This window comes from Anolis carolinensis, chromosome 2 (assembly GCF_035594765.1).
Source record: "Anolis carolinensis isolate JA03-04 chromosome 2, rAnoCar3.1.pri, whole genome shotgun sequence".
Lineage (NCBI taxonomy): Eukaryota > Metazoa > Chordata > Lepidosauria > Squamata > Dactyloidae > Anolis > Anolis carolinensis.
In genome coordinates this window covers 70,810,564-70,826,792 of record NC_085842.1, presented here as the reverse complement: position 1 = coordinate 70,826,792, position 16,229 = coordinate 70,810,564, and the positions used below count along the sequence as shown (strand labels likewise).

The window sequence follows — 16,229 nt, the reverse complement described above, 5'->3', positions numbered from 1 at the left end:
ATTCTACACTACAGAATTAATGAAATGTGACACCATTTTAACTACCATAGATCAATGCTATAGAATCCTGGGATTTGGAGAACTGCAACTCCCATAATTTCATAGCATTGAGCCATATCAATTATAGTGCTGTAAAATCGCTCCTTGCCCCCCCCCCCCCCCAATCTCCTGGCACCTCATTTCTACCCACCAGTAGGACTTTAGGAGTACCTTAATAATAATAATAATAATTATTATTATTATCATTATTATTATTATTTAAAAAAACTTTAATGGCAGCCAGGTAAGTTGTTTTAAATTTTAAGGGCTTATTTTGGGGTTTTGGGGTAGAGGGTGGGTGCCCTCTTGGTTTTCCAAGCTCCTGGAGCCCAGAAAACTGAGATGGCTGTGTGGATAAGGCCCAGGAATCACGTGACATGGTCTCCGACCCAATCCACACAGGGCCCACACCTGGTAAGACCTGGATCTTGCCTGAGATCCGGGTCTTATCAGGTATCTAATCAATTCAGAACAAAGCAGTGAAACCCTGCTTTGTTCTGAATTAATTTGCTTTTATCAGAGGAATCGTTTGGACACCTCTGGTAAAAGCACAACAAGCCCCGCATTTTTGGAACTGTCTGGAAGGGCCCGAAGTCTATAAAAGCTTGTGCTACAATATTTTTCTTTCAGGCTCAAAGGTACTACAACAGGCAAACTTTGGCCCTTCAGGTATTTTGGACTTCACCTCCCAGAATTCCTAACAGCCTTTATATATCGATATCCAAGACTAACACAGCTATGTCTTTGAGCCCTACTCTTCCAGTGGGATTCTATGACAATTTGGTGTTACTGTTTGTGCAGAACTTCAAGTTACATGAGGATTGCCTAGAGCCAAGTCATCTGGAAGACTATCTTCTATCCAGATTGCATTCACCTTTGTGTTATGAGGCAAAGGTCCTGCTGGGTGCCAACCAGTGTTCCTTTCATCCTGGTGAAGAGGAGAGTCTTCTCTGTTATGGTATCTGGCATGTAGAACAATCTCCCCTGAGATCAGGTATGCTCCTAGTGTGGAAAGCCGCCACCAGCAACTGAAAACATGCCTGATTGTCCATTTGTTTGATGGCTAAATTCTGTTAGCCCCTTTGGTTAAATTGTAAGATGTATTTGATAACTTGTTTTCAAATTATACTGTTTTATCATGGTATTACTACTTTATTCCATACTTTATTGTGCTCCTTTATTGCTGTATATTTGGGGGGGGGGTTGGGGGGGTGTTAAACAATGAACAGTATGTAAGTGCATGTATTTATCCTTAAGTAAATAGGTGATCCATTTACAAGTATATCCAATGTGTCTTATGCTTTCAACTTCTGTGGGACTACAATTTTGTACAGCCAGGCTCTGAGGAAAAGCAAACAAATGGCAGTGGAAACTCAAGAGGTGGAGAGAAAGACATAGCGCCCACAGAAGGCTAGACTGTGCTGCTATTCTCAAGCTTTTTAAAACGCACACCAAATCTCACAATGAAAACTTAAGTTTCTTGTTTTTAGTGGTTCTCTGCAAATGACATATTTTTCATCAATAGGCTGTGTAATTGCAGCTCAGCCACAGGAATTGAAGGGGGAAAATCAAATGCAAATGGTTTGTTCAATATTTAATCAAAAGCCAACCCCAAAACAAACCATATCTCAAAGGCTTATGTTGCCAAGCAATCTGGCAGGATAGAAAATAATAAAGCAGGTATTTTAGTGCACTAAACAAGAAGCAATGCAAACAAAACAAAATATTCATTGTTTTGGCCTTCGGACTGTTCATAAAATGACAGAACATTATTCTTCCCATAAAGCAGGCAATTATAGTACTAACAATGATTGCTGAATAACCAGGTCATTATGATAGCTGCAGATGGTTAAAACTGGCCCCTTCCATCCCCCTAAAACACTTCATCCATTCAGTTCTTGGGGGGGGGGGGGGAATCAAACAAATCCATAGTTTCTTGCAAACTCTGCAAACATAGTGGGGATTTGATTGCTGATGGCAGCAAAGAAGCTGCTGGGCATCATTGGACGAAATGGGCATCATTAGATGAAAGAGAGATGTTAAAAAGGAGTTCAGGTGAGGCTGTCTTCCAGATTTTGATTTTGAGGAGTGTTTCTCCACCCCTGCCCTAGTTTTGACCCTTGAGAGTACAATTTTGCCAAGGGGATATTTTTCTGCAGCCTCTCTGTTTATCAGACACAAGAGGCAAGCAAAGGCACCCCTAAACTGCTTTACTTGTGAACTTCTACGGGACACCTAAATGGGAACAGATTGAGAAAGACTCATTCTCTGGCTAGGTTAAAATGTGAAATGACCTTGTGTGTACAAGTTTATTTCATATTGATAAGCAATTTATTTTCTTAGAAATACAGTCAGCCCTCCACATTCACTGGGGATAAGGTCACTTTCAATGAAAGTGGAAAACTGAAAATAAAAACTATTTTTTCTTTTATCTGAGAAAACACCACCCTAGGAATCTCTAGTACTTTCAGCATGGCTCTATGGTCAACTTCCACTGGAAGATGGTCATAGAATCCCACTGGAGGACCTACAAATACCATGGTGAGTGTCCTCTTTAGGAATCTCTAGGTTCCCCAGTGCAACTGTGGTCAACATCTGGCAGAAGTGGATTACATAGTTGCACTGGAGGACTTAAGAGATTCCTAGAAAAAAACATATCAATCAAATCTAATCATATCTTCAAAAGTGAAAGCCACAAATATTGAGGGCCAATTTTACATTTAAATAAGTCAGAGACATCTGTCAGGTAACCTTGAAAGCCACTTTATTTTAGAAACTGGAGCACAACAATGAAACAATGTTGTTTAATTTGGTGCTTCTCAAAGTGTAGGACTGGAGTGCTGACAGTTCATGAGCTGTTGATGCTGGTTAGTGGCACATTTCCAGGAAAGAAAGAAACAGATGCAGCCAATGGGAAGGAAATATAATATTGGCCCATGTCACATTTTGAAAAATAAATGATCTCCCACATCAGATAACAAGAAGCACTGGTTTAGATTATCCATAAAAATATGGTTTCCAATTTGCTTGCTTGCTCTACTCAAGTTGGTGGTGTTAAACTACAAAGACCTAAATGATTAAGGAACACAATGTCTGAAATTTCACCTTCTTCTTGAAATATAATCCTGCCTGGAATTTGTGATTTTCAAAAAAAAAAAAAAAAAGCTCTGTTGCATGTCTCACGACCCTCACGCAGAAGACTGGTTTTCTTGGTAGCAGTTCACAGATTATGGAACTCCCTGCTATACAGAGCACCCAACAGCTGGTCAAAATTTCACTCCTTCATGTGGTGTTCAGTTACTTAATTGGCGTGAATCAGTTTTAAAATAATATTTTAAATATATTTTATTTGGTATTATTTTGCAAACCTTGGTCACACACTTTACAGAAACTGTGTGTAAGCAAAGGGGGGAAATTAGTGTGTAAGCAATTGAAGCCTTTGATGTCCATATATTGGATAAGGATATCTTTTGAATCAACCCAGCTTTCCCCAACCTCCCGTTGTGTCAGAATACAACCTGCAGTGGGTTTTCAATTGTGGAATACTGCTGACCCACTTATACACAAATCCAATAAAAACAGTTTCACTTGCTCATGTTCCAAAACATATTTCCCCTGGAAATTTTTTATGGACCTCTCTAGCTTTTTTATTTATTTCGTGTCAAAAGCATTTCACGACAAATACATTTCAAAATGATGGGGGGAAAAAAAGAAAATCACAAGCAACTAAATAGTTTTGGACCAAAAGCGGGCAACAGCAACCGCATTGTCCGTAGCTTTAAACAACTCCTCCTCCGTACATGAGGCAGGGCATTGTGGGCAAGCATACATATGCGGAGTTGTTTGTTCTGCTCCACAGTCACACAAGGTGGAGGATTCCTCCAGGTAGTGCCACCTTGCCAAGTTGTCTTTAGATCTACCCACTCTCTAGCTCATCCAGTGCAATTGTATGGAATACTTCCAGCCCAAGTGGAGTCGGTCTTCCACATTTTGTGGGTTTGACTTTTATGGATTTTATTGTTAAAAGGTTTGATTAAAATGTTCTGTCTAAGAATCTGTGTGTCCTCCAGTGCAACTTCCACCAGAAGTTGTCAACAGAGTCATACTGGAGAACCTAGAGATTCTTAGAGAGATGTTCTCTCAGGTAAAATAAATAGTATTTTTTTGTTCATAGTTTTTCACATCTGCAGAGGTCCAACCCGAGTGAACGTGGAGGACTGACTGTATAATGAAAATATAGGATTGCTATTATTCACTGCTTCAGAGATCTATGGGTAGTGGGCTTGGAACACTATCTCCTAATGCTACAGGGGGTCATACTATATTCTTTCTAGTAGTTATAGCAAGCAATTTAAATTCTAACTCCATAATTTCTCAAAAGTATTAGACAGCTGCAACTACCATTTTCCACTCTACCATGCAATGAATGGTTTATGGATTTAGGATAAATACCCAAGAGAATAATGGCTGCCTAAGTTCCATGGCCTCTTTGGCTTCTGGAAGGCCTTCTGGAAACAACAGACATCTGTCCTCAGAGATACAGTGCAAGACTCCAGAATTGCTTCACATTAAGAAACAGCTGTCAGATGCTGATAAGTTTTAGTCTCTGAAGATCTGGCTTTGAAATGACAGATTATAAGTGAAAAGCTCCAGGTCAAACAACAAACCATATTCATCACACGGGCATTTGCTCAGGAAAATAGCTCTGGAGGCCAGGAATTCAAAATAAAGGCTATATATATGGACAGCAAAAACCAGGCAACCATTTAAACATGGGCCAAAAACAACCCATCACTTTAGGAGAGCAATAAAAAGCACCTGACTCTAATCAGCACTCAAGTAACTGTTGTTTTATGTTTACTTAACCTTTGTTATCACCTTCACCCAAGTATTAAAATAAGTGTTTCCCTTTCAAGTATCAGCATGTTCCTTCACAAAGGATTCAAATACCACAGCTATTTTTGGATAGTTCAGATACAGTCTATTAAATTAACTTGGTTGTTCAGTGACATTTAATGTTGCAGGTTAAGTAACATATTGTTTTGAAATTCTTTTCAGCCACAAATCAATGTACAACTTGTAACTCAGGACAGAAGTGCTCTGCAAATGGATTCCCAATAGCAAATCCTGTTGTGGCTGTTCTTTGAAATTGAATAAAAAGCCATCTCTTAGAGTGTAGCTCTATCAGAATTCTCTATGCCTTCAGGTGAGCACTGAAAGAGAACCAGATACTTAAACCTTAAAAACAAAAGCCAGGTGTGGATGGGCCTGTTACCACTCCACCAACATTCTTGTTTGGTTCTCTGGATGTTGTACAGGCAGGGTCGGCCCTAGATAATTTTCAAGTGTAAGCAAACAGTATTTTTGCCCCCCCCCCCCCAAATGCAGTGAGAGTAAGAAACAACAGGAGAGAATGCTTCTGGAACATGATCATGCAGCCCAGAGGACTCACAGCAACCCAGTGATTCCTATCATGAACGCCTTCGACAACATTCAAAAGGACACATGGCACTTCCTGTGTAAACATCCAGAGCTATAAGACCCCTGCATAGGATTCTAGAGAAAGACACCACAGGGCCACCTGGCCCAGCCCCCTTCTGCTAGACAGGAAGACACAATGTGAGCACTCCCTGCAGAGGGCCACCCGCCTATGGATCTGTGCCCAGAGCCCCCCCTCCCCCCCTCCAGGGTCCCTCCCACTCAGGAACGTTACCTTTGGCCTAGTGCTGCTCAGGCCCAGCATACCATGATCCATCGGGGGAAATGGATGGGGCCAGGCCTGTGGCCACATGACTCCCTCACGCAAGGCGCCCTGGCAGACTCCAAGGCCCAGGGCGCCTGGTGCACAGGAGTCATATGGCCACAGGCCTGTCCCTGCCCATTTCCCCTGCTGGATCATGGCCATGCTGGGCCTGGGCAGTGCTAGGCCGAAGGTAACGCTCCTGCAGGGGAGGGGCCCTGGAGGGTGGGACAGCTGAGGAGGGAACAGGTGAGAGCCTTTGGCCTGTGGAATCCCGGGTGGGAGGGAGTGAGGGAGGCAGAACTGGGGCCTGAAGGACCCTTCTTCACTCGATGCATGGCATCCCACAGCACTCTCTCTCTCTCTGCTGAACCGGAGGCACCTCAACTGCACCACCTAGAGGATTGTGCCTTCTGCAAATGCGTAGTTTGCCTATAAGTTGAGCTACCCCTGTGTACAGGGTTGAACATCAAGTAGTCCTCCAGATGATGTTGAGCTCCCAGCTGTGATGACTCATGGGCCATGTAGTCCCGTTCCATGTACTATTGTGGCAGATGAAGAGGAAAACTTGGGTTTCCCACCGTTTCTGCCAGATTTGGAGCCCTTGCACCTGCAAGATGTTTGCCCACAAGAAGTCAGCCAAACAAGCCTTGAGCAGAAATCTCCCCCATTTTCTCGCCGGGATTATTATAATCAAGATAGGGGCGCTCGAGAGGCGACTCGCTGGAGCGCCAGGATAGCTGCCAGACAATTAACTGATTAAGTCTGCTTCCCTTGGGAAACTTTAAGGAGTCATGCATCTGGACACAGTATAGGTTTCGTTTCTTGTTCCCCAGAGAAAGTGTTCCTTGGTGGGAAAACAAGATCCTATATAGGTGTTTGCCCGCAAAGAAATCCTTGCGGAGTCAATTCGTCGGCTTGAGGAGTGAGATCGTGTGTAGACTTCGTACTCCAGTTCCCAGATCCCGGATCAAGTTTCCAGCCCAGCCTTGTACCATGGACTTCTATGGACTCAGTTCTTGATTCATGTTTGCCTTGTTTCAAGTTTGATCTTGCCAAGTTTCAAGTCTTGCCTTGCCTTGCGTTTTTACCACGGACCTTGCTTCTCAGATTCAAGCCTTGTTTTCCAGTTTCCTTCGGATTTACTTTAAGCCTCAAAGACTATGGACAGTTCCCCACACTATTGCTTGCCACTTCGGTGAAGTGGATTATAACTTTGGACTTTAATATCACATATTGGACATTGTTTTCCTGGACTATATTTGACCTTTCCTGAAAGGTCTACTTCTGAACTATATTCTACACTTGTTTTTATTGACTATATATATTTCCCTAATAAAGATATTAGATAGATTCTGGTCTCTGCGCATGGTTATTGGTGTTCTGCAGCCTGGGTCCTGACACCAGCATTCTTTACCACTTGATAAGGCTTCTAGGTTTTACAGTCCAACAACAATTGGGGGCTGCACAATTGTCTCACCCTTGATTTGGAGGCACCTGAATGGAATTGGAACCAACTTTCTCAGGTTGCTGATGCCAGACAAACCTGGTCCAAGTGCATCCAGGATTCCCATCCCTATGTATGAATAACTTCAAGAGTTGTATAATGGTATTATAAAGGCAATACAAACAAAACAAAACCAGAGACTGAAGGAGACAAGAAGGTCAGGTATGCAGAGTGATGGTTGAGAAAGAGAAAAGGGGGATTACAGGTGTAGGTGAGAGAAGATGAAAAGCATTACAAGACAAAAATACATAAGATGACTCTAATACCAATGAAAATACTGAAGGTATATTCACACTTTACCATTATAGTACTTCCATACCACTTTAATGGCCATGGCTCCATCCTTGTGAATTTTCTATGAGGCACTTGGATTTCTCTGCCAGAAAGCTCTAGTGGTACAAATTAGGGAAGTAGGCTAGAGAACTGCTCCTTAAACTCAATGTTGGGGTCCCAAAAATGTGGCAACAGTAAATGTTTCTGAGTGCCATCTAGTGACTGTTTTAGACATTTATATAAATCTGTTGTGCATGTTTACAGAGGACTCTGCACAAGATGCTTCAGCTGTACTTCATAAAAAGGGAAATCGGCCAGTTTAGCAAGCCTTGCAAATGCTGGTTTGTTATCAGCAAATTTTTGATTTTTATACACATTTATCAGAATGAAATGGGTTGCAAGTGGAAAAGTTTAAGACAGTGGTTCCCAACCTGTGGGTTCCCAGGTGTTTTTGCCTACAACTCCCAGAAATCCCCATCAGTTTACCAGCTATTAGGGTATCTGGGACTTGAAGGCCAAAACATCTGGGAACCCACAGGTTGAGAACTGGTTTAAAAATACCTGGGCTAGAGAACTTTTATTTAACCAAACAACAAGTCCCAGGATTCTATAAGATAAAGCCATGGCAGTTAAAATGTTATCAGGCTGCTATAAATGTGCATTATGGAACTTATAGTGTTAAGATGGAGAAAAGAAGTCATGGTAAGGAAAGAAGGGTTCTGGCATGCATAAAGCCACGAAGACAAGAAGGATTTATAGGGGCCAGAATAACAACAACAACAACAACAACAACAACAACAACAACTTTAGTTTGTATCCCACCTCCATCTCCCTGAAGGGGCTTGGGGCAGCTCACATGGGGACAAGCCCAACCAACACAGTTAGAATAAAGCATAAAATTCATAAAACAACATCATAATAATACACAGACAACACAAAAATAGCATAGTAAAAACATCATTGAGCCAACACTGGCCTGGGTAAAACAATTCTGAGAGGCATTAGCAGGAGTAGTGCAATTCAATGTCAAGGATAGTGCTAATAGATAAAGACAATGGGAGGTTAGTAGAGATATAAACCAGAGAAATCTGGATTAAAATAGCCTCAAAATATTGCTCTTGAGTTAATAAAAATGGAAGCAGCAACTTCGGAATGACTTTTAAGTTAATGGCATTCCAGTTAGCTGACAACTTCAAAGATAAGGTTCATTCTCAAGAGTAGTTTCAGTTGAAGCAATAAAACTTGATTAAAGACTAAGAGCAAAAGATACACTTTAATTCTTTGTGGGTAAGCTTTTTCTATTGCATGGAACAAGGCTATTCAGTGTTTTAAAAAGCTTCTCCAACTAGTGTTTGCCAAAAATATTAGGTTGCACCAGGCCACACAGGCTCTGTTAGAGATGCTGGTGACTCATAGCCACAGGCTGAGTCATTTGACACAATGCCATCTTTTTCATCTTGAGTATTTAAAAGTGGTTTTTCAAGTGGATAAAATGCAAGAACACACAAAACAAAATCCTGTGTAAAACACATGAATACATATTTTTGTAAAACCCAGTAAGAGCAGATTTGGGCAGTAAGGGAAAATGGGATCAAAACAAAATCTTGAGGGTGGAAATTACCTGTGTCTCCATATACTAAGGTAAAAGGTAAAGGTTTTCCCCTGACATTAAGTCTAGTTGTGTCCGACTCTGGGGGGTGGTGCTTATCTCTATTTCTAAGCCGAAGAGCGTAGACACCTCCAAGGTCATGTGGCCAGCATGACTGTCTGGAATGCCGTTACCTTCCTGCCTATTGATCTACTCACATTTGCATGTTTTCGAACTGCTGGGTTGGCAGAAGATGGAGCTAATAGTGAGAGCTCACTCCGCTCCCCAAATTCGAACTACTGACCTTTTGGTTAGCAAGTTCAGCAGCTCAGCGGTTTAATCCGCTGCGCTATCACGGGCTCCCCATATATACTAAACAGTCAATTAAATCTGAAAAAGAAATTGAATACAGTGGTTCCCAAAGCTGTGCATCACAGAAAACAGCTTGAGTTTTCCTACACTGCGGTGCATTCTTGTATTGAACTCAGGAGGGCTTACTTCTGGATAAATATATAAAGGGTTCATTGTTGCTGTGTGCCTTCAAGTCATTTCTGATTTACAGTATGGTGCTCCTACAGCCAAGTTTATTTGGACAGATTTGTTCAGAATTCTGGGAGCTGGCTGAGAGAGTGTGGCTCACCTGAGGTCAACCAATGCGATTGAACCCTAGGTCAAAGGGTGCATTTACTCTGTAGAATTAACGCATTTGACACCACTTTAGCCAACTTAGGGGGTTTTTTATCATGTCAAAAGTGACTTGAGAACATACTGCAAGTCGCTTCTGGTGTGAGAGAATTGGCCATTTACAGAGACGTTGTCCAGGGGATGCCTGGATGTGTTACCATCCTGCTGGGAGGCTTCTCTCGTGTCCCTACAAGCTAGAGCTGACTCACGGGACCTCACCCTATCGTGTGGGTTCAAACTGGCAACCTTCACATCAGCAACCCAACCTTCAGGCCAGCAGTTCAGCTGGCACAAGAGTTTAACCCATTGCACCACCACAGCTCCCTAGCCACCTTGGTACAATGCTATGGAATCCTGGGAGCTGTAGTTTGGTAAGGCACCAGCACTACTAGTCAGAGAAGGTTAAGAGCATGTAAAACTACAACTTCTAAGGTTTCACAACATGGAGCCCTGGCAGTTAAACTGGTCTCAAGCTGCATCCATTCTATGGTGAAGATGCCACCACTGTCAAATTCTACCCGTTACTGACTCTCATGTAAGACTGGGGAGATGAATTCCCACTGCACATGACTCTCAAAGGCAGTGTGACTAAACCAAGAGGAATGTATCTGCACCCAAGCCATAACAGTCAGCAGAAATTTACTCTTGCCAGTGTTGATCTGCAGAGCAAGTTGCTCCCACAAAAGAATGCATAAAGGACAGAGACACGTCTTTACACTCGCATGCATCCCTTACTTAGGACAAAGGGTGGGTCTACACTGTAGAATTAATGCAGTTTGATATCACTTATACAGCCATGGCTCAAATGCTATGGAATTATGCGTGTTATAGTTTCCAAGGTCTGTAGCTTTCCCTGCGGAAGACTGCTGGTGCCTCACCAAACTACAAACCCCATGAATGGCAGTTGAAGTGGTGTCAGACTGTATAGATCTTACAGCAAGCATGGGCAAACTTGGGCCCTCCAGGTGTTTTGGACTTCAACTCCCACAATTCCTAACAGCCGGTAGGCTGTTAGGAATTGTGGGAGTTGAAGTCCAAAACACCTGGAGGGCCCAAGTTTGCCCATGCCTGTCTTAGTGTGCAGCAAGCCATGAGGCAGGCTGAACAATGAAGCAGCGCCTTTCGCGCCCTTCTGGGGCTCTCCTGCGTTTCCCCTAGGCGCCCCCTGCAGCCCAGACATGGTACGCCCCGCCGTCCCTTCCGCCCCTCAATTCCGCGCGGAGAGGAATGTACCAACCTGGCGTCATGGCGGACGGCGGGGAGGGATGTTGGTTGGGACACTTCCTTACGCAGCGGCTGCCGGTCCCGCCCGCTGCGAGCTGGGAAGGGCGCGCCTTGCTCCTTTCTTCCTTCAGCGGGCTCGAGTTACACGCAAACAAGACTCAGCTTTCCTTTCCAGCAGGCGAAAAGGAACCCTCTCTCCCCCTTCTTTCCGAAAAAGGCAGCAAGAAGTTGCTTCAGCCAAACTTGACAAAGCCTTGCAGGAGTTCAATCAACTACCAGGTCAGACTACACAGAGAAGCCATTGAAATCCACAAGCATGTGGACAATTTCAACAGAAAGGAGGAAACCATGAAAATGAACCAAATCTGGCTACCAGTATTTTTTTTAAAAAACTCTAAAACCAGGACAGTAAATAAAGAACAACACTCAAAAACGGGAAGTCCAGACAAGAAACAATCAGAGCCAGCCAATCAACGCCCAACAAAGGATTCCCCCAAGCAGGAAGCAGCCAAGCTTTGAAGCTGCAAGACTATTCAGTGCTAATCAAGGTGATCAATTACAACATTCACACTTGTCTCAAGCAGACAAGAGATCTTTCTTCCACCCTGGGCATTCCACAGATGTATAAACCCCACTTGCCTAGTTTCCAACAGACCTCACAACCTCTGAGGATGCCTGCCATAGATGTGGGTGAAATGCCAGGGGAGAATGCTTCTGGAACATGTCCATACAGCTGGGAAACTCACAGCAACCCAGTGATTCCTGCCATGAAAGCCTTCGACAACACCTTCCAGAAGCCACTTCCTCCTCCTCCTCTTCGCATAACTATCTCAAAAAGTTCTTTGAAAAGAGCACAGATTTCTGGCTCGAGAATAACACTGTTGGGCAGAAGTGGCAGTATTTTACCTTGAGGCTGTGTCAACACTGTGGAATGAATGCAGCTTGACACCCCTTTAACTGCTGTGGCTAATGCTGTGGAATCCTGGGATTTGTAGTTTGGTGAGGCACCAGTACTCTGGCAGAATAGGCCTTGCAAAGCTAAAATTCCCATAATTCCATAGTATTGAGCCATGACATTTTCAAAGGTGTCAAACTGCATTGAATTTCCAGTGTAGATGGATCTTGGGAGACCAGGATTAAGATCCTTGCTCTGACAAGGGAATCCACTGAGTGTGCTTGAGCAAGGCACTTTCTCTCAGCCTCTGAGGAAAGCAAAGGCAAATCAATCTTGCCAAGAAAAGATCGTCATAAGATTGTCCTAAGTTGGAAATGCTTAAAAGCACACAGTAACAACATCAGTTGTATAAACAAACTACAAATAAACACATGCTGGACTTTAAAAATGTTTAAGTTTGGCTTAAGCTTAAAAGTGATGCCTTGTTCCCTTTTCCCAATATTACAATTAATATTTTTTTTCAAATATAGGAGATAAAGGGTCAGGAAGCCAGTAACCACAGTGGCCTCCTAGCCCACTTCATCATATTGGGAAAAGATGAATGCTCTGCAGTTCAGATGTCAGAAATACACTTTTTTTTAAAAAAAAATGGAAGCAAAGGTCAAATTCCTTTTATGGAAACAACAGGAGCATTTTAATACTAGACTGTTCTAGCACTTTAATTGCCATGACAAAGCCTATAAAATCCTGGGTGCCATAATTGAGGGAGGTGTATGACTACTGTAAAGGCATCAGATCACATATAATTTTGGAAGTTAAGCAGGGTCAGTGCTGGCTAGTACTTGGATGGGAGACAACTTCCAAATACCAAGTGCTGTTGGCTATATTTTAGAGGAAGCAATGGGCAAAACCACACCCAAATATTCCATGCAGTGTCAACCTCCCAATTAGGCTATCATAATGTACTCTACATAGGACAGCCCTTGAAGAAGACTCGGGCCCCTTCCACACACATATTCTTAATTCTGTTTGTAAGCCACCCTGAAATCTCTTGATATAAAGTGGACTATAAATATGTCAACAAACAAACCAATGTCAACAAGAAGGGAATGTTTTGTGAAATAAATCAGTAGATGTAGCATTCAGAATTATTTAAAGTAACTAATATACATGGAAAGTTAAAAGGCTTCTTTAAAGTATGTAACTATAACTGTAGAGAACTGCTTCTGTGTCTGGAATTAAATAACTAATCAACATGAAAGTTTAAAAAAATTACTTGAAAGTATGTGTTGCAGAGAACTGTCTGTAATTAAGTAACTAATCAGCATGGAAAGTTAAAAAGCTACTTGAAAGTATGCAACTATAACTGCAGAAAACTGTATGTCTGTAACTAAGTAATTAATCAATATGGAAGTTAGAAAGTTTATTGACAGTATGCAACTATAACTGTAGAGAACTGCCTGTGTGTCTGTGTCTGTAACTATAGCAAACCATAGTTAAAAAGTAACCTTTCAAACTCAGCTGTTATCACTAATTATTTGGACCCCAATATAAGGAAGTATGTGTTCCCATAGTAGGGCCTTAAAATCATAATATCATTTCCCAAAGTGCTCTCTCTCTTGCCAAAACTGAATATGGTGATCAAGTTCAAGCCAAATGCTGCAGATACTATTGAACCAAGAAGGGGACCATGTTCTTCACTTCATTTTAATGCCTGCTTGAAGTCCATTTATTATGCCCCATAGAATTCAACAGAAACAATGCAGTTTGGACAGTTCCACTGTAGGTTCCTTGTCCAGATCATAGCACAATAGCATCAAATACAGGGCATTACTGTAGTACAGCATGATTAATGGCTGCTAAGCAACATGGTTTCTTCATTCAAAAGTCAGATTAGGAGGTGTTTGTTTTGTGAAAGAGGTTCCTCATGATCTCCCCATTCATCCTATATCAATTACCCAACTCCATCCTGAGCATAGCCTCAGTGGGACAGGGAATGTAATCTGAAATTTAGCCCAAACTTTGATGGAGCTATCCAAGGTTTTGAAAGCTTTCCTGAAAATAAATTCCGTGACTTGAGCAGCTTTTTAAAAAGTCAGATACATAACTCATTGATACTGGAGCCACCATCTGTCACTGATAGTCATTTAAACAGTCTGAGTGAGAAGTCACTGATGTTTTTAACCATCTACCAATATATCATCACCGAGGCCACAATCCTGTACGGTGCAGAAATACACATAGCATACATTTTTCTTTAGAATGAAAGATGCATCTACACTGTAGAATGACTGCAGTTTGACACAACTTGAATTGCCATGGCTCCATGCTTTGGAATCATGGGAGTTGTAGTATTACAAGGTCTTTAGTCTTCCCTGCCAAAGAGTGTTGGTGCCTCACCAAACTATAAATCCCAGGATTACATTACATCGAGTCATACCAGTTGGTATAAAATTGCATTAATTCTACACTGTAGATGCACCCTTTGTTTCACTTAAATTAAAGAATGCATATATCTGGATAAGCACACACAAGATCACACAATAATGATACATTTTTAATATAAGATCCATCTTCAAGGGATACTTTTGCAAAGAAATTAATTTGAAAATTTAGTTCTCTTTTTTTATATAATTCCTACAAGTCTGACTGAATCTCCTTATTATCCCATTGAACTGAAATATTTAAATTCATAGTTCTAATTCATAGCTATAAATAAAAGTCAATGGGAAACTTAATGTGCTTTTGAGAGTGAACTGTGAATATAAATTTAGAATCATAAAATTAACAGTCGTTTTTGGAACAATTGCACAGTTTCTAATATCATAATGTATTTCACATAATTTAAGTGTCTCAAAAATGTCTATACTTTTTATAATTTGCATGTGTAATTTATTATTTGTCTGCACTATTTAGTTTAATGATGCAACTAGAAATATGACCTCATCCATCTGAGTGAAGCTAGAAGATATAATATATTTTTGACAGGTAGTTTTTTTGTAATCTAAAAAGAGGACTGACTTTTTCGAATAAGATTTGAAGCTATGAACCTAAGCAAAATTGGTTTGACGTTACCTCTTTTAACTTCTGCATTAAAATGTACAGTCTAGATCAGGATTAATAAACCTTTCAATCTCCTTAGGTGTTATTGAACTCCAAATATGCTTAATCCCAGCCAGCATGACCATTGCCCAGGATGATAGGTCTTGTACTCCAACATCTACAGTATAGGGCCAAGTTCCCCATCCTTGCTTTAAATACTCTATCAGTCAGTAAGGTGTTGGAGAAGCTTACAGCTGGAGAAACCTACAGGTTTTTAAGTTGATAAAATAAAAAAGAGAAAATAATAGATATGTGTTTCATAATCAGATATCACTTATTGTTAGTAAATTGTATAGTCAATCTTTATGATAAGATTATGATTTTATGCTTAATTTAAAAAAGAATTATGGGAGCATGCTGTGTCTGTGTGTAATTGTATACACACACCATGATCACAATATATATGTGCAAATCCATAGGATTCCACTCTCTTCTGAAACATACATGTTTCACAGGTTAAAAAAAACTGGATGCCAATCAAAGTAAGAAAAGCAACAATGAAGTTCAACTATTCTTATTATCTAATTAATGTTGCTATCAAAGTACAGCGGGCTGTGGGGCAGGCTGTTGAGCAACCAGCTGCAACAAATCACTCTGACCAAGAGGTCATGAGTTCGAGGCCAGCTCGGAGCCCCGTGTTTGTCTTGTTTTTGTTCTATGTTAAGGCATTGAATGTTTGCCTTATATGTGTAATGTGATCTGCCCTGAGTCCCCTTCGGGGTGAGAAGGGCGGAATATAAATACTATAAATAAATAAATAAATAAATAAATAAATAAATAAATAAATAAATAATTAATTTTGATTTGTCTTTTGCTATCATATTAGGCTGGATGTACACTGTCATATCCAGATTATCTAAACAGGTAATCCAGATTGTCTGCTTTGAACTGGATTATATGAGTCTACACTGTCATATAATCCAGTTCAAAGCAGATAATCTGGATTTTATATGATAGTTTAGACGGGGCCTAAGATTTACCTGTTGCTCACATAGTTCATGTAAATGTAATCTACTGTCAGGTCCTCAAAATCAAGTACTGGGACAACACCAATCTCCTTAGGTCACTGCACTCTCTTGTTTATTTAGTCCTATTGAAACCAACTTCAAAGTAGACAGATGTCTGCACTGCATATTTTTAAGGAACTGTAGTAAGTTATGAATTGGATAATACAGTT

General features: G+C 41.2%; 2 protein-coding genes across 5 annotated transcripts in view; one reads left to right on the top strand and one right to left on the bottom strand.

Moving 5' to 3' along the window:
• Nucleotides 1-16,229, top strand: part of LOC134296055 (uncharacterized) — a 435,533-nt gene that overhangs the window by 2,286 nt on the left and 417,018 nt on the right. The window lies entirely within an intron of this gene.
• The window catches only part of card19 (caspase recruitment domain family member 19), a 53,930-nt gene that overhangs the window by 34,017 nt on the left and 3,684 nt on the right, over nt 1-16,229 (bottom strand). Inside the window, exon 1 of one of the 4 annotated variants that reach the window (XM_003223972.4) lies at nt 11,069-11,539. The exons of 2 other annotated variants lie outside the window; for them this stretch is intronic. In XM_003223972.4, the coding sequence (XP_003224020.1) occupies nt 11,069-11,078 (10 nt within the window). In that variant the 5' untranslated portion in view covers nt 11,079-11,539. Of the gene's footprint in view, nt 1-11,068; nt 11,540-16,229 lie in introns of those variants that run through there. One more of the 4 variants, XM_008115577.3, reaches the window with a different exon arrangement.